The sequence below is a fragment of the Marmota marmota genome, unplaced genomic scaffold, assembly GCF_001458135.2.
Source record: "Marmota marmota marmota unplaced genomic scaffold, marMar, whole genome shotgun sequence".
NCBI classification, from domain to species: domain Eukaryota; kingdom Metazoa; phylum Chordata; class Mammalia; order Rodentia; family Sciuridae; genus Marmota; species Marmota marmota.
The window spans coordinates 66,369,204-66,395,064 of record NW_026000174.1 but is presented as its reverse complement, the minus strand read 5'-3'; the positions used below and the strand labels follow the sequence as shown (position 1 = coordinate 66,395,064).

The window sequence follows — 25,861 nt, the reverse complement described above, 5'->3', positions numbered from 1 at the left end:
GGGGCATGGGGCCAGTCTAGCCACGTGCCTCCCAAGGTTTAGGCCCAGTGCTTGCTGCCCATGGCACCCCAGCATCTGGAAGCCATCCCAGCAGCTGAACAAAGTGTCTTTTATTTGTGACATACAAATACAACCAATGCAAAAAAGAGATCACTTTTCCCTTTGATTCCAGTGATAACAAGTTGCTAAAGAAAAAAAATATATATCAAGAAGTTTATCTTCCAAGTTTTCTCTAAAAAAACCAAAGGGTTAAAAAGAACCATACATATCTGACACCAACAAATAACCTGAAATAGAGCAGATACAACTTAAAAAAAAAAAAAAAAAAAAAACTTAAAAATATATCTTAACATGCCCCAAACAAAAAAAAAAAAACAACAAAAAAGGCCTGCTGTTTCTCAAAACCAAGACCCAAGGGAGGTGGAAACTGCCATCTGAGACATGAGGGCCCAACACCCCCACCTGCAGTCTCAGCCAGTGCCTAACCTCCCAGCCTAACCTCCTGATGCCGCCTCTGGGACATGGCCTGCAGAGGCTGGGGGAAGCAGGGCATGGCCCTGAGCATCCCATTACCAATGACTGGAAAGAGACAACATAAACTGAGCTCACCTCAAATGGGGTCTATACTGGGGGTTCCTTTTGGTCCCCTTGAGTGGGAGGTATCAGAAATTCATGATCTAAGACAATAAATATTTAGCACTCTGTACTTTGAGACAGGGATCAGACTCTTCCTAAACGTGCTCTTGTTTTGTGATTCTTAGGAGTTTGCCAACCCCTACCCAAAAAGTTCAACTCTCACTGGGGTAAAACCCCAGGGAGCCAGCAGGCAAGGCGACCGTGGCCGTATCCAGTGTAAAGCTGCGAGGCCCTCTCCCAGGAGTGCCAGGCCCGCTGCTGGTGGGGTCGAGAGCAGCACCAGGCTCTCAGCAGAGGCCAGGCTGGGAAGCGAGGCCTCATGAGCACAGGCTGCTATGCAGGCAGGACTCTGGGTGAGAAGCAAGGACCACTCTAATGAGATCTGCCAGGACAGACCACCTGAGTAAGGGCAGAGGGTGGAGTGAGCAGACTCCAGCAGCAGAGGGGCTGACGGACCCCCTAGGAGACAACTGCACAAAGGCTAGAACCTTCACGACATTCCCTGAAGCAAAGCTTGGGACGTCAAAAGGGAGGTGTTAGGTGCTTTTTCCTGGATAAAGATTTGGTTTTTCTTCTGGAAGAGGAACAAGGCCTAGAGATCAGGATGAGTGTAAGTTCAGAGCCCACATCCTCTACACCTCTAAGAGGAAGGCCTTCTCCTCCCACTGCTCCAACCTGCTGACACAGGATGACACCAGAGAGAGAAAAGCAGAGCAGCTGTTTGGGCCACTGAAGGGCATTCCTGCTGCAGCTGAGCTGTGGCCCGGCTTGGCCAGGACAGTGGCACCAGTGCCTCACTGAAACAGTGAGGGGTGAGGCTGGGGGTGCAGGCAGAGGGGCCTGCTGCTGGCTGGGGGCTCTCTGAAGAGGGAGGACAGCAGTGGGAGGGACATCCCACCTTCAGAGAGATATCAGCACCAACAGGTGAGAAGAAAGTATCAACTACACCAGGAACAAGGGATCCTTCTGGGGGAAGACAAGAGGCTCCCTGATGTTACTCCCCCCTTGAGACTAAGAACAGAGGTATCTGGGGTGGAGGCAAGAGGCAGGGGAGAAAGTGTGGAGAGGGCAATGGAGAGGAACAGGCAGGGCCTCTGGCTTTCTTCTTGAATTAAAAGCTCAAGTCACCGCCATGAGATCAAGAGGTCAAGCTTAGAATGCAGCAAAGTCTAAGAGCCCAGAGAAGCAGGCATCCCCATGGCAGCCCCCAGGACACCTGGCTGGTCCTGTCTGCCCTCCCTGACAGCAATGGAGAGAGGCAGCCTTCCGGTTGGCCGGTCCCTGGACAACTCCACTCTGTGGATCTACAAGCATGTGGCTAGAAAGAGCTTCCCTGTATCTTGGTGTAGAAGGCCTATGCAGTCTCCACGCGCGCGCCATCCATGAGATCGAGGAGTAAGGGAGCCAGGGTCTCTCTGAACCAGGGTCTCTCTCTCTTGCTTTGCACTTGGATCATACAAAGTCCAGTCCTCTTTGGGGCCCAGCAGACCCCAGACCAGGACTCTTAAAACTTTCACAAGAGTGGATAAAACATTCCATTTGTCCAGGGAAGGGGAAGGTCCATCAGGAATCCAACTGTGGGGAAGTAGGGGAACCTTCTGAGTGGAGTGAGGAGGCAGCCACAAGAGAGGAGCTTCCCGCCGGCCCGCAGTGGTCTTCCTGTAGCACCCTCTCCCTCCATTCCCTCCTGGCACTCTGCTCTTCCAAGAGAGAGGAGACGGGGCAGCGTGGACCACTCCTCCCCAGGGTTCTGTGCTCTCAGGGTGCCACCTGGTACATACAGGGTTGAGGAGACCACAGCTCTTAGGGCACCTGGCAAGTGACGTGAGACCAGGGGAGAAGACAGGCCTTAGGAGAGCAGGTTCTGACGTAAGTGGCTCTGGGAGTTCAGTGACAGCAGCCGCCACAGTGCCCACCTGCGTGGGAGTGCTGGCTGTCCCCAAACTTGGTTCTCCGGCTCAGGATCTCATAGGAGCAGTCTTCCCCACAGCAGCCAGACATGCTGGGAGAAGAGTCATCAATTTCAAATCTGCAAGGTAGACAGGAGAAAGAGCTGACTGCAGGCAGCTGAATGCCTTCCTCCCTAGCCTGAGAACTTTCCAACAGTGCCACTGATGAGACCCCTGGAACCAACGTGCAGGGGACCAAGTCAAAGGACACTGACGTACTATCTTACCAATGCCAACCTCCCATGCCCCAATGGACTGTGAATGGGGGCTGGAACCAGGAATGCCGCACAGGGACAGTGCCTCTGACCACCCAGAAGGACCACGTCAGGGCCCAGCTCCTTACTGTAGTGCTTCTCGGAAGAACTGGTAGGCACCGTGATTGTGTTTAAATACTGTTAGCATCACCTTCTTCATCTGTGTACTGCAAGAAAGCAGAACAGGAGCTTAAGAAGCTTTTCTCTTTTCTTTTTCTTTTGGTACTTGGGATTTAAGGCACGGGTGCTTTACCACTGAGCCACATCCCCAGCTGCCCCCCGACCTTTTTTAAATTTTGAGATGGAATCTTAACAAGTTACCTAGGGCCTAAGTTGCTGAGGCTGGCTTTGAACTAGCAATCCTCCTGCCTCAGCCTCCGAGTAGATGAGATTACAGGCCTGCGCCACCGTGCCCAGCAGAGCAAGTACTTTTTAGAAAGAGTCAAGGCCATGCCTCCTCTCCCTCATGTCCTTGCTACTTTCCCCTAAATTAACCCAAAAGGAGTCCCCAAGTCTCTTGTCCAGCCTGCAAAGACCCTAGGTACTACAGCACTCAGTGTTTCCCTCCACAGCAGAGTGGTCAGACTGCGCTAGGATCTTCCCCACCCTTTCTCTGTAGCCCCATTACTTAGGCTCAGAACTCAGCACAGATCAGGCCCTGAAAAGATGCTCCCAGGGCTGGGGCTGGGGCTGAGCGGCAAAGCACTTGCCTAGCACAGGTGAGGCACTGGGTTCAATTCTCAGCACCGCATATAAATAAATAAATAAAATAAAGGTCCACTGACAACTTAAAGAAATGCTTCCCGCTCTGAACTGAAGGACAAAATTGGAGTCCAGCAAGGCAAGGAGCAGGATACTGAGCAGATTCTAGATGCTGTCTCCAGAACATTCTTATGATTTGTCCTCCAAGGAGACTCAAAGAACAGTGGACTCAGAGGTAGCTCTTTCCAAAAGACCCATACAGGATCTCCTAAGAAGGTGGCCCTTTTAAGGTCCTTACTTAGCACCTGGACGGCCATCTTAAGTGAGAGCCGCCATTTTAAGAAAAATTCTGCTTTCCCTTGGGTATTCCTGAGAAAGGCTCACCACTTCCTCGTACCAATCTCATCCTTAACCACCCACATTAGGACCTGCCCAGCTTTAATCCCTGAGCCTGCCCCATAAAAGTCCTGAACCCCAAGCCTGTTTCGCCTCTCTCCGTCTATGGAGAGATGGCCTTTATTTGTCAGCTCTGACAAATAAACTCTTGTGTGGATCTCTGCCTGGTCTCCATCTTTCACTTCTCACTCACCGTCTCCGGGTTCCTTGCTTTCTTTTCAGCCCTTACCTGTTGGCCATAAGCTGCAGGATCTGTATGAGGAACTTCCCCAGGCCTTTCCGCCGCACTTTGCTCTCCAACTGCACTTCATAGCTGGAATAAGGAAGCAGAGGGTGAGTGCAGGTTGCTGCATGAAGGGGCTGCAAGGCCCATCAGAGGAGCCTGCAGTCCCTGCAGCCCAGACCCAAAGGCTTTTGCCACGTGGTCTCCTCCCCTTGGCTGCGCCCCCAGGCCCTGGCTCCTACCAGTACAGGACTTCATCCCCGCACTCCACGTCAAATCGGAAGTGAGAAAAGGCAACAGGCACAGAACTGTTCTCCCAAGCAATGAGATACCACGCTCGGTCGTCTGTCATTTCCTCCCGTTTCTCTCGGTCTTTCCAGCCCCACTCACTCTGCTCATACCTGAGGAATTCAGGAGCAGTCAGGACAGGAAGGCTTGGGGAAAAGCCAGCTGGGAACAAGGCTCCCCTCTGGTCATCCCTGCTTACATGGTTTGCATATTCGTTTTGGTCAGGTCAAACGCCCAGTCCACGGTGGCTGGCTCCAGTCCAGACACCCGCTTACATTCAATGGAGACATTCAACCTGAGAAGAGGACAGGGAGGTGTGAGAGCTGGTTGAGTCTCTGCTCCTGCCAGGGCACTGCATTCCACCCTGCAACTCTGACAGAGAGGTGCGCCTGATCTCAGTTACCATTTTGGGTTGGATATGTGGTGTCCCCCAAAAGCTCAGGTGCAAGAATGTTCAGGAGTGACATGACAGGGTTGTGAGTTGCAATCTAATCTGTGGTAACCCCCCACTATGGATCAACTGGGTGGTAACTGGAGCAGGTATGAAGTGGCTGGCAAAGGGAAGTCACGGGGCTTCTGTTCTGTCCCTGGTGAGCAGAGCTCTCTGCTTCCTGATCGCCTTGTCCGGAGCTGCTGTCCTCCTCTAGCCCTTCAGCCATGATGCGTTGCCTCACCTCAGCCCAGGGCAGTGGAGTCGGCCCTCTGTGAACTGAGACCTCTGAAATCATGAGCCCCAAATAAATTTCTCCTCCACATTGTTCTTGTCAGGTCTTTTGGTCAGAGAGACAGAAAAAAGCTGACTAAAACACTCTCCCAAGAGAAGCCAAGGTGACTCCAGACATGACTGAAGAAGGTGCCTTTCGGGCCGAGATCAACAACTGTCATTGCCACACCTGCCACCTAACCACAGGGCCCTTCTCCTGCCTCCCCTGCTGGGTCCTTATCAGACTCAGTACTCTGTCAACCTCTTGTTCCTCTCTGCTACCTCTACTGCTCTTTTCCTACCCACTGGGCCTCTTGTTTTTGTTATAAACACTAGCGTCTGTTTGTCCCTTAGCTCCTGCCTTCAGGCATTCTTCCTGTTGCTTTAATTCTGCACTGACTATCGCTGGCCTCCCACAGGCTCTCTTCCTTCTCATCTATACCAATCTGGCCTTCAAAACCAATTGGATGACCCTGGGTTCTTCAAGGCAACTACAGGTCAATACCCCTCAAGAAGCCCCACCTGCCTCTTCATCTGAGGACTCAGGGGGTATTCTCAGTTGATTAAAGAGGGTAGTACAGGGTGTAATCCACCATTGTTTTCCTAAACTAACAAATTCTATAGGTATTAAGGTATTTGTTTCTTTCCTTTTTTTAGTCCTGGGGATTGAACCCAGGGATACTTTACCTCTGAGCTATATCACCAACCCTTTTTATTTTACTTTGAGACAAGGTCTCACCCAAATTGCTGAGGCTGGCCTCAAACTTGTGATACTCCTGCCTCAGCCTCCAGAGTTGCTGGGATTACAGGCATGTGCCACCATGCCTGGCAGGTATGTTTCTAAAGGAAATTTAAGTAAAATAAAGTTAAACTCCCCAGTAAATCTATGAAATAACATTCTATAAGTAATGACATTCTGGACAGCTACTTTTCCTTTCTTTCTTTATAGTGAAAAACTTACTTTGGAGTCAGGAGGCAGTAATGACACCTATCACATTGCTAAGACCTCCCCCAGCCACCTCCATCTTCATCCAGATCTGTAGCCTCTAAAGCTCCCAAGTGATACATTTCCACCTCTGAGAGGCAAAGAAGCACCCATTGTGAATGGACTGGAATCAGCAATATGTAAGCCTTTAAGGAGCAACACGTCCAAATCTTTCAGGGGCCTCTCATGCCAACTCCAGGGGATGCTCCCACTGGAATTCACCACATCTCAGCTGACTGGCATTGCCCATGTGCTTAGACTAGTAAACGAAGAACCTCCTACTCCTTTAAGAATCTTTCTTTTTAAGTACCAATCACACAGCAGTAAGAATTGCCCCAATACAGCACTGCTTCTGTTTTAGCCATAAAAGGTCCAAGGCCAGTCTGCAGAATTCCTCCACTAAATCTGTGTTCAGTAAGTTTGTGAAAGTAGGAGCATGGCCACAAGAATCACACAAAATTCCAGGCATCGGAGGAACCTAGAGTCAACTGGAAAGGTGCTTCCAAGTTATTCCCTGTTTCTGGAAGTCAGTGAGAACACACAGACATGGAAACACTAAAGGATACCTCAGGAAGGGATCTCTAAACCATGTCAAAGGACTTCCCAGAAGCTGAAAGACAGTGCCTTCAGGAAGTGTAACATGTTTGCTCACAGATAGGAAGACATCAGAATAAAGGAATACTATGGTGCCATGATACTGTGAAACACAGCCACGAAAAGCAAACAACACTGCCAGCTTCATAATTTACAAATCTGTGTCTCTCTTGTTCATTAAAATACTCATATTTGCTGCTACTTTCTGTACTGAATAGATTGTCCCTCCTCCTTAAAACAACCCTGAAGGTTGGCATCATCATCATCCTAACTGACAAGTAAGAAAATGAGGCTTAAGAATTACAACTGAGGGGCTGGGGATATAGCTCAGTTGGTAGAGTACTTGCTTCACATGCATGAGGCCCTGGGTTCAATCCCCAGTACCAAAAAAAAAAAAAAAAAAAAAAAAAAGTACAACTGAGGGGCTGGGGCTGGGGCTCAGCGGTAGAGAACTCGCCTAGCATGTACAAGGCCCTGGGTTCAATTCTCAGCACCACATAAAAATAAAGAGTTAAAAAAAAAAAAAAAGAAGAACAACAACAAATGAATTACCCAAGTAGGTTTAATAAGAGGCTCTGCTATGATTCAACCCATAATCCCGGGAAGCCACAAACCATGTTTCCTCAAGCCAAGATATTCCATTTCAGAAATTTAACTCAGCAACACCATCTCAGGTAAAACAGATTATGCTTCCTATTTTCTAAAACCAAAGGACCTAAAACAAGAGAGGGCCTTTAATCCAGATCATACAGCAAATCAAATCAGGGTCACAACAATTAATATTTATCTAACTTTCAGTGTGCCCCAGGAAGCAATCCACTTGACAACCCCCTGAGGAAAGCTCTATTATCAGGTCAATTTCTGATTAGAAAATTAGGGGACAGGGGCTGGGGGTGTGGCTCAGTGGGAGAGCACTTGCCTAGCATGTGTGAGGAACTGGGTTCGATCCTCAGCACCACATAAAAATAATATATAAAATAAAGATGCTGCAACCAACTAAAATAAATAAATAAATAAATAAATGAATGTCTGGAAAAGAAAGAAAGAAAGAAAGAGAGAGAGAGAGAAAGGCATCGTGTCTATCTACAAATGAAAAAAAAATTAAAAGAAAATTAGAACACAGAAAAAGGTAAATAACTTGTTCAGGGTCACACAGCCACTACAATTATACTATATACTCAGGAAAAATACACTGGACTGGGAATAAAAAGTCCCTTTGGCTGTGAGGGGGAACTCCAGAAACTCAGAAACCTCATTCAACTTCTCTATGCCTCAGTGTCCCATGACGTTCCTATAAAATGAGAATGTCAGCCTGGGCAATTTTCCAAGTTTATTTCAGCTTTTATTATTCTTCTTACAGAGATAAGAGTTAAGTCCTAAAGGGACATCAATCTGAGATTAAGTGTAAAATCTTTGTCTATTTACCAATTCCTGTGTCACCCTAATGGGGACTTCACAGCAACAGAAGGCATTAGCCAATTTCTGCTTTTCCCTTTTCTTTTTTCTCAGTACTAGCAACTGAACCCAGGGCACTCTACCACTGGGCTATGTCCCCAGCCTTTTTTATTTTTTGCTTTTGAGACAGGGTCTCAGTAAGTTGCTAACACTGGCCTTGAACTTTCGATCCTCCTGCCTCAGCCAGCCCACTGATATTACTGAGATTACAGGTATGCACCGCTGTGCCCGGCAATTTCAAATCTAGATCTGAGAAAGCCTATTCTAGAGAAGTGAATTCCTGAAGACAATCAAGGAGACAACTTCTGAGAATGCTAAATACGACTCACCCGTTCCGGTCATATTTCTTGAACACTGGGAAAGCCTCCAGAGGGTCTCCAAGCTGTGGAGGGAAAGGAGAGGAGTAGCACAGACAGGTGGGTGGAAGTGCTGGCCCTGCCCCCAAATCCCTGCTGCCTGAGAGTAGGATGCCACAGGGACTCCTGAGGGGAGGAGAGCTCCTGGCCCCAGAAGCAGCTTTCCCAGGGCCCTCCATCTGCCTAAATTCTGAAATTACATGGAGGAGGGAAACTTTGGTCAAGAGGCACAGGAGTTAAGTTTAGCTTCACCTGACAGGGTAAGAACAGACTTCACTGGCCTATGGGGCAGAATACTGCTCACAGTACAGCTAACACAGAGGCCACAGGATTTGCTCCTATCTTCACCTACTCAAATCTCCAAATTGAAAAATCAGTCCGAAGCTGTGTTCTTGTAGATATGCAATTTTGATTATGAGAGAACTACAAGAATAATAAAAAGGAGCTGGGTACAGTGGCACACGCCTATAATTCCAGTTACACAGGAGGATGGCAAGTTCAAGGCGATCCTGGGCAACTTAGCATGACCTGCTTCAAAATAAAAAATAAAAAGGGCTGGGGATGTAGCTCAGTGGTAGAGCATCATTGGATTCAATCTGAAGTACTGCAAAATAAAAACAAATAAATAAAAATAAAAGAATAACAAAAGGTGAGATATGGGCTGGGGCAGAAGGATGGTCAGAATTTCTCAGGTTCAGTTTGGAGGCTGTGGCCACCAGGTTGCTCCCAGTCAGCCCATCTGGTACTGATTCACAGACACTCCTCCTGTGACTGGGGCCCCTGGAGGATTAGGCTGCTGAGTCCCCTTGGCCCAGCACAGCCTGAACAGTAAAGAAAACTCATATCATGTTTCACTAGGGAGGAATTCTCCCCAAAATGTGAACTCCTAACAAAAATTTCTCGAGGCTCTCTACTATCAGTAAGAGAAACTGCCACTGCCACTGGGATCCACATCTCCCTGTTCAACTGGGCCAACTGCTGGCACCTCTTTTCAACTCTCCCTCAGCAGGTAGGAGGCAGAGGACAGGTGGGCAGTGTCACGATTCTGCCACATGGTGGCACCAAAAGAAGTCAAATTAAAAAGCAAGCTGAAGTTCCAATAGGCAGAAGTGAAAAGAAGAGTCACCCTGTTGGCGGCATCCACTTTGGCACAGACAGCATCCATGGCTGCACGTTCCTCCAGCCGCTTCTGCTTCTTCTCCTTTGCTTTGCTTGACTTTCTCTGCAACAGGGAAAAGCCACACTGGTTGGAGGAGCTGAGGACTAGCAAAGAAAAGACTTGACTTTCCCTTTAAGAAATCAAAGGGTCCCTGCGACCACAGGCCTGGCCCAGCAGCAGGAAGCCTCCCACCCAGAAGGCCAAACACTTGGTGTGTGACTTAAACAGGGAACACTGTTTCCTTGTCATGAGCCCTAAGCGGTGTCACTAGACTTCCTTTCAAGAAGAATACTGACCCCAATCACTGTGAGGACCCTGCAGCAAAGCAGGCCCCCTGCAGTGATGAATATCCACTCATGTGCTCCCTTGTGAGGTGGAAACACCCAATTTCAGGCCCATTCGGGGCAGCTTTCGGGAGATGGCATCTGAGGTAGCCACTAACAGCTGTTTCTAAGTGTAAGTTTATGCAAAGACTTTTGGGTATCTTCTGGCCACAAGAGACAAAGGTATGATTGGGGGTAGTCCTGTGGGAGCTAGGTCACCTTTCAGAGCAAGGACCAGGGAACTGTGAATACAGAGCCATTCCCAGCAGCCCTTCTCAGTGTTAGGCATACTGTTCACTTAGCGATGAGGGCAGAGTGAAGGGCCCCAAGGGGTTCGCCTCAGGCCAAAGGCGATGCTGCCAGTCAGCAGGACCAAGTGGTGGGTACACAGGCAGCAGGGGAGGGGAAAAGGGAGGCTCCCTGAGCAGAGGGGCAAACAGCAAGCTGCCCACAGCTATAGATCCTGTTCTGAGGCTAACATGAGGTTCTCTCTTCCTCTGGGGAAGAGCCAGGCTCGGGATTCTGACACAGCTCCTGCAAAGCCTCCTGTCCCTCCAGGTCCTAGGAGGACATGGCCCTTCTCTGAAGCCCCTTCCCTGGTCTGAGAGAAAGTTAATACCTCCATGATGGTATTAACACCAAGATGGTTATATGACAGGTGCTCAAAAAATGATGGTACTCATTCTCACAAGGACCAGACAGCACAGCAGAGGAACTGACCCACCCAGTCCAAGTACCCCAAAGGCCGGGGCAAGCTGGTTCTGCTCTTACCAACAGCATGGCCTCTCCAACACCAGCCTTCCTCTCCCAGAGCTCACTGAAGAAAGGTTTTGACAAGCCACAATTACAGTCTAGCCCTGACACTGGCCCCAGGAAAGGACACACAGCGATTAACATGCGCTTGAGTCAAAGAACCAGCTGCTAGGAAAAGTTTCTCAGGATAAATTCTGCCCCAGCAAATTTCTAAGAAATGACACCGCTTAACTCCTACTTCAAACAACAAGAAGCAGAGCCCAAACATCAGGAATTCACAGGGATTGATCTTAGAAGCACAAACCCCACCAGAGCCAGCTAGTAACTGTCTGGCTGAGCACTTTTTGCAAAAGGCAGTCTAGATCCCATTTTTCAGCTGCCTAGAGAAAAGGACAAACAGAAAATAGCCTGTCCTCAAGAGGCTGCAATCCAGATGCAGACCCACTCTCTCTCTACCTCGGGTAAGTTTTACAACATCCATATTTTTCTCTGTGAATTTAGGTTGTAAGACAACATTCAGACATTCACAGATTGCAAAGTACTTGCAAAAACATTATGTCACTCAGTTGCAGAGTGCTTGCTAAGCATGCCCAAGGCCCCAGGTTCAATCACTAATACCTCAAAACAAACAAACAAACAAAAACTCAGTATGCAATTCAAATCCCAGAGCAGAAACCATCACCTCCCTTTACACATTAGGAAACTGAGGCTCAAGGCCAGGAGTGGTGGCAAATACCTATAATCCCAGCAAGTTGGATGGCTGAGACAAGAGGATCAAAAGTCCGAGGCTAGTCTTTGCAACTTAGTGAGACCATGTCTCAAAATAAAAAGGGCTCAATGGTAGGCACCCCTGGGTTCAATCCCCAGTACTGCAAAATAATGATGATGATGATGATGATGATGATGATGATAATGGAAACTGATGCTCAAAGAGATGAAGTGACTCTCCTGGACAGTAAGTGCCTGAAGGGAGATCCAACCCCAAGAGTGAGGCCATAGATCCAGGGTTTGTTTCACCAGCCCCACTGTCTCCCAGTAGGATAGCCTATGTCTAATGTGATAGGACTCCACTCAGTCATTAAACAAAGATCTTCTCACATCCTGCCAAGACCAGGGGCCTCAGAAGCACTCAGCAGCCCGTTCCTCATTGCCCGTGCACCTGGCAACAGCTTGCCAACAGAGCACACCTAGGCCCTGCCCTCAACTGAAGCAAATGGAGAGAAAGCCCAGTCAGAGGGTCTCTGGGGCTGCACAATGGGGCAGAATAACATGAGCTTTAGCATCAACCAGATCAGGCCAATGGCTGTCCTGCCACCCACAGCATGACTTGTGAAAGCAACTCATCTCCAGCAAGACAGGAATGTAAAGCTGGCCTCACGGAGGAGATGCAGGAAGGTCAGACACCAGCACACCTTCGCAACAGAGGCAAGCTCCCTTCCTCCACCCCTAACACAATGTAGAGCAAAAGATGAAAGGTGCTGGTAGGCAAATGTGACTCCCAGGACCCAGAAAGCATTGATACTTGGGTTCCCACCGCAGCATCTCATTTCTAAGCAAAAGAAGTAATTCCTAAGCACAAGCAGTAGGAAGGCCACCCAGGCCTCCAGGTGATTTACTGTCTCATTCACACTCAGGAACTGGAAAGCCAGACGATCCTCAGAGTGAGGCTTGGTGCTGCTGTGGCCTGAGGCTGAGATAACTGAGTATGCCTTAAGCATTTTGCAGCCTGAAGAACACAGGGCAGAGGTGGGAGGCAGGCTGCAGCAGGCTGAGCCAGGCAGACGACTCTCCCTTAGACCCAGCAAGCAAGCACCAAGAAGAGTGGTCTCCTACTGTTCCAACTAGCTTTGCCCCTGCCTTGTGGAGGTAAGGCTGTCCTGCAGGGACATAGGAAAACTCTCCTAATTAAAATGGGAAATAAGTAAGTGAACAGTAAAGCTCATTGTGGCTAAGTGTCTCTCCCAAGGGAACTTTATATAATAAAAGAGTGTAGGCTTTTGAGTCAAGAGACCTGGATTTGATTCTCAGCTCTTTCACTTAATAGCTGTATGACTGTAGGCAATGGAAAACCTTTACATCAAGTTACTCCGTTTCTCTGAACCTCAGTTTCTTAATCCATAAAATGGGGCTAACAATGCCTACACTATTGGCCAAGAGACTGCTGTGAGGACAAAATGGTATAACACACTGCATATAAAAATCCTTCATACTGTGAAAACAACCAGAGATATGAAAAATTGTGCTCTATATGTGTAATATGAATTGTAATGCATTCTGCTGTCACATATAACAAATAAAATAAATAAAAGCAGAGAGACTCCACTTGCCAGAAACAACATACCCCAAAGGTAAGACCCCAATGCCCACCTCCTCCAGCCACACCTTACTCGCCTTCAGTTTCCACTCAATCCCATCAGGGGATTAATTTACTGACTGCATTAAGGATTTCATAACCCAGTCAAAAAAATCCTTCATACTAACATCTTTTGTCAGTTACAAGGACCCACTAGTGTTAGCCACTGCCAGTGCTTTCATAAATATCATCTGTTTTGGGGCTGGGGTCATAGCTCAGTTGATGGAGTGCTTGCCTCACATGTAAAGGCCCTGGGTTCAATCCCCAGCACCACAAAAATAAATAAATAAATATCATCTGTTTTAATAGGCTGTAGTAGTTCACACCTGCAAACCAGTGATTCAGGAGGTTGAGGCGGGAGGATCGCAATTTCAAAGCCAGCCTCAGCAACTTAGTAAGGCCCTAAGCAATTTATCGAGGTCTTAAGAAACTTAGCAAGACCCTGTCTTACATAAAAAATAAAAACAGGCTGGGGATGTGGCTCAGTGGTTTCAAGCACTGCTGGGTTTAATCTCCAGTACAAAAATAAAAGAAAAAAAAATCTGAAGCACAGAGAGGTGGAGAAAGGGTCACAGAGCCAGTAAGCAGAGTTCTCAGCAGTCTTCCTACACCTTCCCACTGGACTGCACTCCATGAGGCAGATCTAGATCCGCTTTATTTGCCAATGTATACTAGGTGCTCAGCCAACAGTAAGTACTTAGTTCCTATCTGTTGGATGAATTATCTAAGACTCAAATCTAGGTTTGAGCCACAAAGACCATGCTCCTCCCACTGTATCACATATGATACTTGTTAAAAAGTGCTATATAAGCCGGAGCAAGGGCACATTCTTGTAATCCCAGAGACTTAGCTAAAGCAGGAAGATCCCAAGTTCAGGACCAGTCTCAGCAACTTAAGCAAGACTGTCTCAAAATAAAAAAACAAAAAGAACTGGGGAGCCGGCATGGCAGTGCACACCTGTAATCTCAGAGATTCAGGACGCTGAAGCAGAAGGATCAGAAAGTTCCAAGCCAGTCTTAGCAACTTAGTGAGACCCTAACTCAAAATAAAAAAGAGGTAGGGAGCTGGGCTTGGTGGCGTACACCTGTAATCCCAGAGGCTTGGAAGGCTGAGGCAGGAGGATTGCAAGTTGAGACAGCCTCAGCAACTTAGCGAGGTCCTATCTCAACACTACTCTCTCTCAACCTGAGGTCAGGAAAAACAGGGCCCTCTACCCAAGCGTGACCACTAGGAATAATGAAGTCCTGTCATCAGGTGACAGAAAGTCCCAACTAAAGTAGAATAAGGATAATTGAGAGGGTTCCAGCTCTGCAGCTTTGATTCAAGTAGGATAACTCAAATCTCTCTGTTGCTGTAAGGTGGTGGTAGATGTCATTATTTTTTGCTATTGGGGAGTGACCCCAGGGGTGCTCTACCACGGAACTATACCCCCAGTCCTTTTAGTTTTTACTTTGAGACAGGGTTTTGCTATATTGCTCAGTCTGGCTTGGAACATGCTATCCTCCTGCCTCAGCCTCCCAAGCTGCTGGGATTACAGGAATGGGCCACCACAACTAGCTTCTTGCTGAGTTTTAAGCCAGAAGAGACTTTTCAGGGGCTGCTCTAAGAAACATGTCTATAAAGTATGAGTAATAAGACTGGGGCCTAAAGGAAGCAAGGTTTGCAGTATCTCTAAAGCCTGATATTTCAGCTCAACCAATGAAGAAGTGTTAAACCAGAATGGCACCTTATCCTTGTTTTTGGCTCAATATTTAATGACTCACTCTGGGTAGACATAAGTGATACTAGAGACACAGGTTTCCTTTAGTTCCAATAGCTGGGGTCTGGGACCTTTATAGGTTAAAGTCTCCAAACTTGATTTTCTAGATATAAAATATACAAGGACCCACTAGTGTCAGACTAGTACTCCAAATTTCTCATCAAAATATGACAAATGGGGGCTGGGGATGTGGCTCAAGCAGTAGCGCGCTCGCCTGGCATGCGTGCGGCCCGGGTTCGATCCTCAACACCACATACAGACAAAGATGTTGTGTCCGCCAAATACTAAAAAATAAATATTAAAAAAAATTCTCTCTCTCTCTCCCTCTCTCTCCCTCTTTCTTTAAAAAAAAAAAAATGACAAATGTTTGTTGAGGGGGGTTGGTGCTGGGGATTGAATGCAAGGCCTTGCACATGCTAAGCACATGTTCTACCACTGAGCTACATCCTCAGACCTTAAAAGATTTTTTGTTTTGTTTTGCAGTACTGGGAATGAACCCAGGCCCCCAGGGATCCTGGGCAAGGGCTGTACCACTGAAGGACACCCTCAGCCCTGGAAAATCTGTTTTGACATGGACAAGGCAATTATTTTTGTCTAAAAAGTTATCTGTTCAGTCAATAAATATTTGAGTAAGAGAAAAAAATCTAGGTTAATAACAGTAGAGACAAATCCAGTGTGTTAAAAATAGCACCAACTTATTTTAGCCCACTCAAGTAAAGGCTGAGAATACAGGCAAAAATAACAACCACTATTTTTGAAGTACCTACTTGGTTATTTACTTCCTTTAACTCCTTTTATCTTCACTAGGACTCTAAGGGGGAGGTATCATCACCCCCAATACATAGGTGAGGAAATTCAAATCCAAAAAGGCCACGTCACTGGCACAATGTCACACTACTAGCCAATGAAGATGGCTAGTAGGGGCACCGAGGCATCTCTGGTTCCAAGTCAGGGTTCCCTTAAGGTGGTGGGAATTCCATGTAAATACCAATAATAGAGGGAACCAGTTATCCTTTTAGGAGAGTGACTGGTACTTCTCAAATTGGGCTTTAGGTGAGCTCAGAAACATGGAATTACTTCTACCCAACCCTATATCTCTATATGCCAGGAAAGGGCACTGAAATATTAGCACCTCCCTGCTATCAGCACAGAACAGGTGGTCAATGGCCATCACCAGCGGTCCCCCATCTTCCCCCATGAAAAGCCACCTGCAGCGCTAAGACGACTGGCCACCGGGCAGGTGGGCCTGCGTGGGACGGGAAGACGAGGTTTCACCAGGGCAGGAGGAGCACTGTGGAGAGCTTTCAACAGCGCAGCAACGGGCTACACTGAGACTCGAGGAGCGGGAGCCACTGAGGTGGGGTCTGCAGCCCCAGGCACTGCCTGGGTGACCTTGGCCGGGACGCCCTCTTTCCTCCTGGCCTCAGTTTCCTCCCAGCCAGGATTGGCGTCCGAATTGGGCAGCCGCTTCGCCGGTGACAGCCGGGTGATGCGGGACCCCGGGGAGCAGGGGGCTACACCGCGGGGACCCGCAGGTGGGGAGGCCGGTAACGGGTCTCCCAGGCAGGAAGGGGCGGGCATGAAACGAGGGGCAGGGGGCACCGAGGGGGAGGGGCCGGAAAGGGGGGCTCTCGGGGATTCCTGGGCTAGGCCGAACTTGGGGACCCTCAGAATGGGGGAGTCGGGTCATGTGGGGGCTGGGGGTCACGTGAGGCCTGAGGGGGCCTGGGTCACGTGAGGAGATTCAAGAAACAATGGGGGCGAAGGGGGCGAGGGTTACGAGGGGCGTCCCTGGACCTCCTGTGCCCTCTCCCTGTCCAACTCACCCCCATGGCGGTGGCAGCGGCGGCGACCCTCGGCTCCTCCTTCACACACTTGCAGGCAGGGAGGCGGCAACGGCTGCTGCGGCAGCGGCGGCGGCGGCGACACCAGAGCGGCGGGTCTTGCACTGCGCAGGCGCCCCGAGAGCTCCCCCGCGCGCCCTGGCGGGCACCGCGCCGGCGCAGAACGGGAGATGGCGAGCGAGGAGAGCGCGCAGGTGGAGCGCCCGCCAGGACGGCCGAGGGTCTCGGACCAGCAGGGCGGGCGGCGCAGAGGAACGTCGCGCTGGGAATGACGTTTCCGTCGGGTCCCGCCTCCTCGCCAGGCTGCGTCTGTAGCTATGGCAACGGCCGCGCGGGGCCTGGCGGAGCGCCCTTCCCAGAAGCGCCGCGCAGCTGGGCTGCGAGGTGGGTGGCAGCGCCTCCCTGAGCTTGGTGCCTCCACCGCCCTGCGCGGAGCAGCCGCTTCTACAGGCCAATCGCGTCCCGACCTCTGAAATACCGGCTCCTCCAGAGCCTCTCAGGCACCGCGGAAGACTTTGGAAGCTTTCCCACCCTCCAGAGCTTGGCTCTAGGAATTCCTTTTCTAGCCCGAGTCCTGTTATTCATTCACCCGCCGTCTAATCATTCACTCGCCCTCCATTCATTTGCTCGCGCCGAGTCCAGGGGCACACCGCACCGCAGCGAGAAGCCGGAGAAGCCCTCGCCGCCCGAACTTCGCTGTTTACAGGGAAACGGGATCTAACGATTGCTTGAGTTGTTTTAACGCCGCCGCTAAAATGAGACCTCAGGTGTCCTGGGTAGTATTCATTTCAATCTGTCCCCACAGCCGGGAGGGTGGACCCCCATGACCTGCATGGGAGTCACCTGGGGAGTGTGTGCTGTGTGCAAACCCCTGGGACTACCCCCGGAATCCCCGAGGCATCCAGAGTCCCAAGTGCTCCCCCGGTAAAGGTGTATTCAGAGAATTAGAGAACCGCTACTCAAGACTCCACAGACTTTATCGGGTTTTTTTTTTTTTTTTTTTTGGTACTGCGGATTGAACCCATTGAGCCATATCTCCATCCCTTTTTATTTTTTATTTTGAGACGGAGCCCGTTAAGTTGCTGAAGCTGCCTTTGAACTTGCAGTCTTTCTGCCTCAGTTTCCTGAGCCGCAGGAATTTCGGGTGTTTATCACCTTGCCTGGCACTTTATTGGATTTTATTATTCCACCTTCAGTGCTCAGTGCAGTGGTGGCTCCAGCAACATTTATTGAGTGCCTATTGTATGTTAGGCACTATTCCAATCAGCAAAGAAATAACACCAAGCTAGGTGTGGTGGGATGCACCTGTCGACCCAGATACTCTGGAAACTGAGGCAGGATTGTTTGAGCTCAGGGTTTCTAGCCAGCCTGGGCAGCATAGTGAGACTGTCTCAAAAGAGAGATAGAGGAAAAAATAATAATAATACCAAACAAAAAAGCCCTGTCCTTGCATCCTAGAAAGAGGCAGATCCAAGCCTGGGGCAAACACTTATAATCTCAGCAGCTCAGGAAACTGAGGCAGGAGAATTGCAAGCTCAAAGCCAGGCCAAGCAATTTAGTGAGGCCCTAAGCAACTTAGCAAAACTTGTCTTAAAATAAAAAAATAGAAAGGACTGGGTTGTGGCTCGGTAGTTAAGTGCCTCTGGGTTCAATCCCCAGGGGAAAAAAAGTAAAAATAAAAGAAGAAAAAGAAAGAGGCAGATAATTACACAGTGCATTAAATGATATTCTATAAAGGAAAATAAAGCAAAGGAGGCTAGGCATCATGACACATACCTGTAATCCCAGTGACTCAGGAGGCTGAGGCAGGAGGAGCCCAAGTTCAAGGCCCCCTCTTTCTTTTTTAGGTGGTGCTGGGATTGAACCCAGGGCCTTGTGTAGGCAAGGCAAACACTCTACCAACTGAGCTATATCCCCATCCCTAGTGAAGCCCCATCTCAAATAGAAAAGGCTAGGGAGGTAACTTGGTGGTAAAGTGCCCCTGGGTTCAATCCCCAATATGGGGGGAGCACAGTGAGGCTGGTGCAGATTGGGTCAGCAGGAGAATAGTAGGAGGTAGAATTAGGCAGGTAAGGTGAGCATCATTTAGGGCTTGTAGATTTTGAAAGACTGGGATTTACAGTGAGCAAGGTCACTATTGGGAAGTTAAGTGGAGGAGTGGTAAGGGTGGCTTATTGTGTTTAGAGGACCACAAGCCTGCGGGTTGAGAAGACAGGTTAGGGGCAAGGCTATAGGAAGGACAGTTCAAAGGCCGGTGTAATTGAGGCCCCATAGCTGGATAGAGCAGATGTGTCAGAAGGCCTCAGGGAATGATGCATATGGGAAGGTAGAACCAGAACTTGCTAGCAGATTGTATATGGGGTGTGAGGGAAAGAGAAGGTAACTTCAAGGTTTTTAGCTTGAGCTGTTGGAAAAATGTCTTCCATTGAGATACAGATTATTTTATTTTTTTAATATTTATTTTTTAGTTATAGTTGGACACAATACCTTTATTTTATTTATTTTTATGTGGTGCTGAGGATTGAACCCAGGGCCTCGAACATGCTAGGCGAGAGCTCTCCTGCTGAGCCACAATCCCAGCCCCTGAGATACAAATGATTTTAGAAGGAGCAGGTTTTGGGGTGGTAGGGATGGGAAGTTGGTTTGGGCCACTTCAGGTTGGAGATGCCTTTTTTTAAATATATATTTTAATATCTTTATTTTGTTGTTTGTTTATTTTTATGTGGTGCTGAGGATCAAACCCAGTGCTTCACATGTGAGAGGCAAGCACTCTGCCACTGAGCCACAAGCCCAGGCCCTGGAGATGCCTTTTAGACATTCTCATGGAGATGTGGAATAGTCAGTCGGCAGTTCAGGGGAGGGGTCCAGGCTGTAGATACAAATCTTAGCTCATTTAGCCACTTAGCATATGGAGGATATTCCTCTGGGGTTATAGCTCAGTTGGTAGAGTGCTTGCCTTACATGCACGAGGCCCTGGGTTCGATTTCTAATATCACAACAGCATATGGAAGGTATTATAAGCCCACAGAGAGAGCCGTAGGTGGACTTGAATGAATCAATGAGTCTTTTTTTTAACCAGGCTGGAGATGGAGCTCAGTGATCCAGTGCTTGCCCAGCATGTGTGAGTCCTGGGTTTAATCCCCAGTGCTTCAAAAAAGAAAAGAATCTATTGCAGCTGCTACCACTCTGGGGACCAGGAGAGGGTAGTAAGGACAGGACAAAGGTGGCCAACTGGGGAAAAGGGACATCTGAGCTTGTCCTTGAAGGAGAGGAGAGGAAGCATGAGATTCCAACAAAAGCAAGGTATTTGCAGAGCAGAGAGACTTGAAGGAGTCTGGGAAGGACAAGGGACTGAGCCAGGCAGCCTTCACCCTGTTGGGGCTTTTCCTGTCTCCTTCCCCACACTGAACTTTATGGTCAGCTGTTCAGTGCAGATGACAGCCACAATGCTCCCATTGTGCCCTGTCCCTTCCACTACTCCCCACTCTTGGTCACCCTCCCCCAGGCTGCTAGATTTTGTTTATTTATTTATTTAGTGGTGCTAGGGATGGAACCCAGAACCTGGAACAGGCTGGGCAAGAACTCCACCACTAAACTACATCCCCTACAGAGGAGACCTGGAAGGGGAGCCCAGTAGTCCCTTGAGGAGATGACATCATCTAGCCTCCCCTGCCCCCAGCCTGAGAAAGCCAATATCCTATTCCTGCCCCCAAATCAACACCCTTCTCTGTAGGGCTCTCCCCGTCGCTCAGGGCCTTCTTGGTCTTGGAGGGTGATGGGCAGAGCCTGCCTTGGAGGCAGACCAGCTTCCTGCTGCTTCCTGGCTTTTTGACATTAGGCAAGGTACTTAACATCTCTGAGACTCAGTTTCCTCACTTATGTGGAGACCATCAAAAGCAATCACCACCCTCATCACCACCGTCATCTGCATCTTCTCCCAGAGGTGGTTGTGAGAATTAAAAGGTGGATAGTGACATCAGACACCTGGTGAGGCCCGGGGCAGGAAAGGAATCCCCTCCCTTCCCCACCGAACATGGCCTTCAGTGAGGAAGACTTTCTGCGTGGCCCACTTAACCACTGTCCCAGCCCCTACTAAGGAGCTGAGCAGCCCTTGTTCATTCCCCTCCTCTCTGGACAGGGATGCTGTCCCTCCTCTCTCAGGGCTCCCTGGGTGACTCCTTGCCTCTGCTTCCCGAAAGATTGCATCGCCTTGCCTCTAACACTGCTGTTCCCCCAACCTGACACTCCACAGCCCTCAGCTGCTCCTATGTAGTCATTCATTCTCTGGCTCAGTCAAGTCCTGGGAACTACTGGGGCTTCTGTGTATTCTCCTGGGCCTGGGAACTGACAGGAGAGGCAGCCTGCTCCTTGGGGAGGGAGAACACCTTGGAGGACAGCAGTCGTAGCACTGTGTTAGCTGCTGGCAGATGAGAGTCCCCTGACTTCTCAAAAAGAATCTGAATCCCCCCCTCCCACCACCCATCATCCCCACCAGCCGCTCTGGGTCCCTTTCTGTGGCCACTCTGTCCCTCACTGGCTCCTGCTGGTTCCTGCAGGCTCTCAGGCCTCCCCTCCCCCCACAAGCTCTACTTCTATCTCACCATGCTCAGCGCACCACCCCTGAGGTCTGCACCCCACCTTCCCCTGTGGACACCCCCAGTGGTTTTTCCAACTCCAGTTGTACTTCTCTGTCTGGGACCTCATCTTCTGGCCTTGCCTGCCACATCTCACCCTGTTTTTCATGCCCACTTTCCTTGGTTTCTGTGACACCACACACCTCCATTCTCCATTTTTCTGAAATGCACATCTGGCTGGGTCAGTTAAGTCCATGCAGGGCTGCAAATTCAGCCCCTTCCCACCTCACCAGGGCCCCCCACTCCACGCCCTGGGTCTCAGCATCTCAGAATCTTACCATGGGCCTTCGATGTTCCCTCTGCCAGAAGGCCTCTCCTTCCTCCTCCTCACCCTTCAGGTCCCAACTTAGATGGCAGGTGCCTTATGTTGCTCCACGTGGCATCTTCCTAGCCTCTCCCAATGCCCTTGCCATCTGCCCTGTTAAACTGTCAGTTCCCTGCAGTGGGGGGTTGTGCTTTTCTCCTACACTGTGGTTAGGGTTGCAGATTCAACACATGGGACAAACTTCAACTCAGTGTTTATCTGAAGTTCACATTTAAGTGGGCATTCCATATTTTCATATTCTAAGTTTGGAAACCTTAACTGTTGTACCCCTGGGACCCAAATGGCACCTGGAAGAGAGCAGGCACTCAGTAAATGTCAGTTGGATGGATAATAGGCAGGGATGGCAGCAGGAACAGGTGCTATTATGAGTTATAAAGGAGAGGTAGCAGGCTCCCTAGAGCAGGTGACACCTGAGCCAAAATGGAACATTATGTTACAGCATCAAGAAACCCCACCATGGTGATGCCTCCTACATTGGGTGATAGTCTCCCCAAATGTAGAGCCAAGGCTTAACCCTCTAGTACCTGTGTGACCTTATTTGGAAATAGGGTCCTTGCAGATTTCTGGATTTTAGATATGGTTTAGGTTTGTCCCCTAAGGGTTTATGTGTTGGAAGCTTGGTCCCCGATGTGGTGATAGGGGGAAGTAGTGGGACCTTTAAGAAGTGGGGATTGGTGCAAGGTAATTAGGCCATGGGGGCATTACCCTAGGAAAGACATAGTTCTCCTGGGACACCAGGTAGTTACTGCAAGAGTAGTTGTTATGAAAGAGAAGGACTGGCCAGACACAGTGGCTCACGCCTGTCATCCCAGCAACATGGGAGGCTGAGGCAGGAGGCTCACAAAGGTCCTGGCCAGCCTTGGCAATTTAGCAAGATCCTATGTGAAAATAAAATCAAAAGAAAATAAGAACTGGGGATGTAGCTCAGTGGCAGAGCACTTGCTTATCATGTGAGAGGCCAGGTATTGCCAAACAAAACAAAACAAATCAGAAAGAGCAGAACTGATCGCTCTAACATCCTGTATCGTCATGTGATCTCTCTCTCTTGCACATGTTCCCACCATGATGCCATCTGCCATTAGACCCTCTCCAGAGGCCAAACCAATCGACCTAACTGATCTTGAACCCTCAGTTTCCAAAACGATGGGTTTTTGTTTGTTTGTTTGTTTTGATTTGTGGTGCTGGGAATCAAACCCAGGGCCACCCTCATTCCAGGCAAGACCTCTACCACTGAGCTATTCCCCCAGCCCTCAACCTTCAAAACTGTGAAATAAATAAACTTTTTACAAAGTTTCTAGCCTCAGGTCTTTTGTTATAGTAACAGAAAATGGAGGAATATAGAGATGTAATTAAATCAAGTATTTTAGGATGCTGTCATCCTGGATTTAGGGTGGACGTTAAATCTAATAGTGTTCATAAAAGAAAGGAGCCATGTGTGGTGGAACACACCTATAATCTCAGCAACTAGGGAGCCTGAGGCAGGATAATCTCAAGTTCAAGGCCAACCTCAGTAATTTAGTGAGGGCTTAAGCAATTTAGATCCTGTAAAAGGGGTGGGGGAGAAGGAGGGGGCTGGGAGCAGTGGTGTACACCTATAATCCCTACAACTCAGGAGGCTGAGACAGGAGGATTGCAAGTTCCAAGCCAGTTTCAGCAATTTAGTGAGATCCTGTCTTTAAAAAAAAAAAAAAAGTAAGGTCTGGGGATGTGGCTCAAGCCATAGCGCGCGCGTTTGGCATGCGCGGGGCGCTGGGTTCAATCCTCAGCACCACATAAAAATAAAATAAAGATGTTGTGTCCTCCAAAAACTAAAAAATAAAAATATTTTTTAAAAAAGTAAAAATAAAAAGGCTGGGGATGTAGCTCAGTGGTAAACTTTCTCTGGGTTCAATCCCCAGTACAGAGAGAGAGAGATGGAGAGAGAGGGAGGAAGGAGAGGGAGATTGGAGACATTCACACACACAGAGAAGATGGCCATATGAAGACAGAAGCAGAGATTGGAATGATACAGCTACATGCCAAGGAGAAAGGCATGGAACAGACTGTCCCTCAGAGCCTCCAAAAGAAACCAACCTTGCTGACGCCTTGATTTTAAACTTCTGGCCTCCAGAACTGGGAGAAAATAAATTGCTGTTGTTTTAAACTGTCTGGTTTGTGATACTTCATTACAAGAACCCTAGGAAACTAATACATTCCCATGGCTCTATATTTCCTAAATTCAATTTATAAAATTCTTCCTCCATGACCCCTGGTCCCTAGAAACCCTGATAGTACCAGATTTATATCCAGATTGTGGTGCCAGCCATTAAAATGAACTCAATGATACTCACCTCCTGATAATTCATGCCCTGAGTAGCCCCCTCCCACACTGAATAGGGCTGACCCTGTGACAACAGAATACCGTGCAGTGAAAGTATGCGGTTTCCCAGATGAGATTCTAAAGGACTTGCATTTTCTGCTCTGGTGTTTTGGGTTGCTCCCTCTGGGGAGGTGGGAAGCCAGCTGCCATGCTGTCAGAACCTAGGGGCAGCACAGTGGAGAAGTCCACCTAGCAAGGACTAGGGCTTCTCCCTGACAGCAGGTCCCAGCTTGCTAACTCAGTGAGGGGCTCTGTTGAAGAGGATCACCCAGCACTAGTCAAGCTATCAGATGGGTCAAGCCCTCGCCAGCATCTGGACATCAGACTCATGGGAAACCCTGAATCAGGATCCAAAGATAAGATTGTTCCTGAGATTCTGACTCACAGAAGATTTAGTTTCATTTGCTATGTCACTAAGACAGGCCCCAACTACAGGGTCCTTGGGCCCCACCCCCGCACTAGAACCCAGTAGGAGGCAACCTTGGTGTCTATATGTAAGGATGACACCTGGTTTCACTGCTCTCTGGAAGGTGCTAGGCTGGTCAAGGCTGGAAGGAGTCATCTAAAATGACCATGGGGGGGGGCTGGGGTTGTGGCTCAGTGGTAGAGCGCTCACCTAGCACAGGTGGGACCCAGTTCCATCCTCAGGACAAAATAAAAATAAAGGCATTGTGTTGTGTCCATCTACACCTAAAACAAACAAACAAACAAACAAATAAATAAATAAAATGACCATGTGGACTGCTCACCCATAATCTATTGAGCTCACATGTACCCGAGTGGGGGGGGCCCTCATGGCTTCCCTCTGTGCCTCCAGGTACCACCCGGGGTCTGTCCCTCTCCCTCTCTCCGGCCTTACTAGACCCCACAGGCCACCAAAGTCCCAATTTTTTTTTTTTTTTGGTGGTGCTGGAGATTGAGAACCCAGGGCCTCGAGGCAAGCACTCTACCAGCTGAGCTATGTGCCCAGCCCTGATTCAAGGCTTCTTGTCTGCAGTTGCACCTGGTGGAGGTGCTCAAAGAGCTGGCTGAGGGCTATGAACAGAATAAGAGAAAGATGCACCAGGTGCTACTGGAGGTGAGAAGCAACCCTCACCTGCTTCCCCTGTCCCTTGCCTCCGGCCTTGAGGCTGCCAGGGCTGAGCCCGGACCCCCCACCTACAGGTGGACGAGCTGGAGGGCACACACTGCACAATAGGGGCTGGAACTCTGTTGCCCATCATGCTGCTGAATGATGAGGAAACTGAGACTTAACTGTGTCAGACGCCAGTTTTACATTTTGTGACCGTGTGTGTATCTTTGTTGACACATACCCTGTTTGTTAGTTCTGCAGTGCGTGACCCCAGCCCTTGACCCAATGGCATGATGAGGACAGTGTTCTTGAACTCCATAGTATATATATATATATTTATCATTAAAGGTTCAAAACTATAAATAAATAAACAAAATAAGCTGATGCAGTGGCACAAGCCTGTAATCCCAGCAATTTGGGAGGAACAAATTTGGGGCCAGCCTTAGCAAGTTAGCCTGGCCATAAGCAACTTACTGAGACTCTTTCTCAAAATAGAAAATAAAAAGGACTAGGGATGCAACTCAATGGTAAAGTGCACCTAGGCTAAATCCCCATACCAAAAAAAAAGAAAGGAAGAAAATAAAAGAAAGAAAAAGACAATAAATTAAAATAAAAATAAATAAAGTGACCATGTGGTTTGGGGACATAGCTCGGTAGAGCACTTGTCAAGCATATTGGAGGGGCTGGGGATGTGGCTCAAGCCGTAGCGCGCTCGCCTGGCATGCGTGCGGCCCAGGTT

General features: G+C 48.9%; 1 protein-coding gene across 2 annotated transcripts; it reads right to left on the bottom strand.

The window, feature by feature from the left end:
- Positions 1 to 90: 90 nt before the first annotated feature.
- Naa40 (N-alpha-acetyltransferase 40, NatD catalytic subunit) lies at positions 91 to 16,977 on the bottom strand. Of its 2 annotated transcripts, XM_015478150.2 has the most exons (8): positions 16,715 to 16,974; positions 9,668 to 9,763; positions 8,515 to 8,567; positions 4,648 to 4,743; positions 4,403 to 4,561; positions 4,167 to 4,250; positions 2,929 to 3,006; positions 91 to 2,665 (listed from the first exon to the last, which is right to left on the bottom strand). In XM_015478150.2, exons 1-8 carry the CDS (start codon positions 16,718 to 16,720, stop codon positions 2,524 to 2,526), a joined length of 714 nt encoding a protein of 237 aa, XP_015333636.1. In that variant the 5' UTR covers positions 16,721 to 16,974; the 3' UTR covers positions 91 to 2,523. The 2 variants fall into 2 exon arrangements, with proteins under 2 accessions (XP_015333636.1, XP_048645014.1); XM_048789057.1 differs by lacking the exon at positions 8,515 to 8,567 and having other exon boundaries at positions 16,715 to 16,977.
- Between the last annotated feature and the right edge of the window lie 8,884 nt (positions 16,978 to 25,861).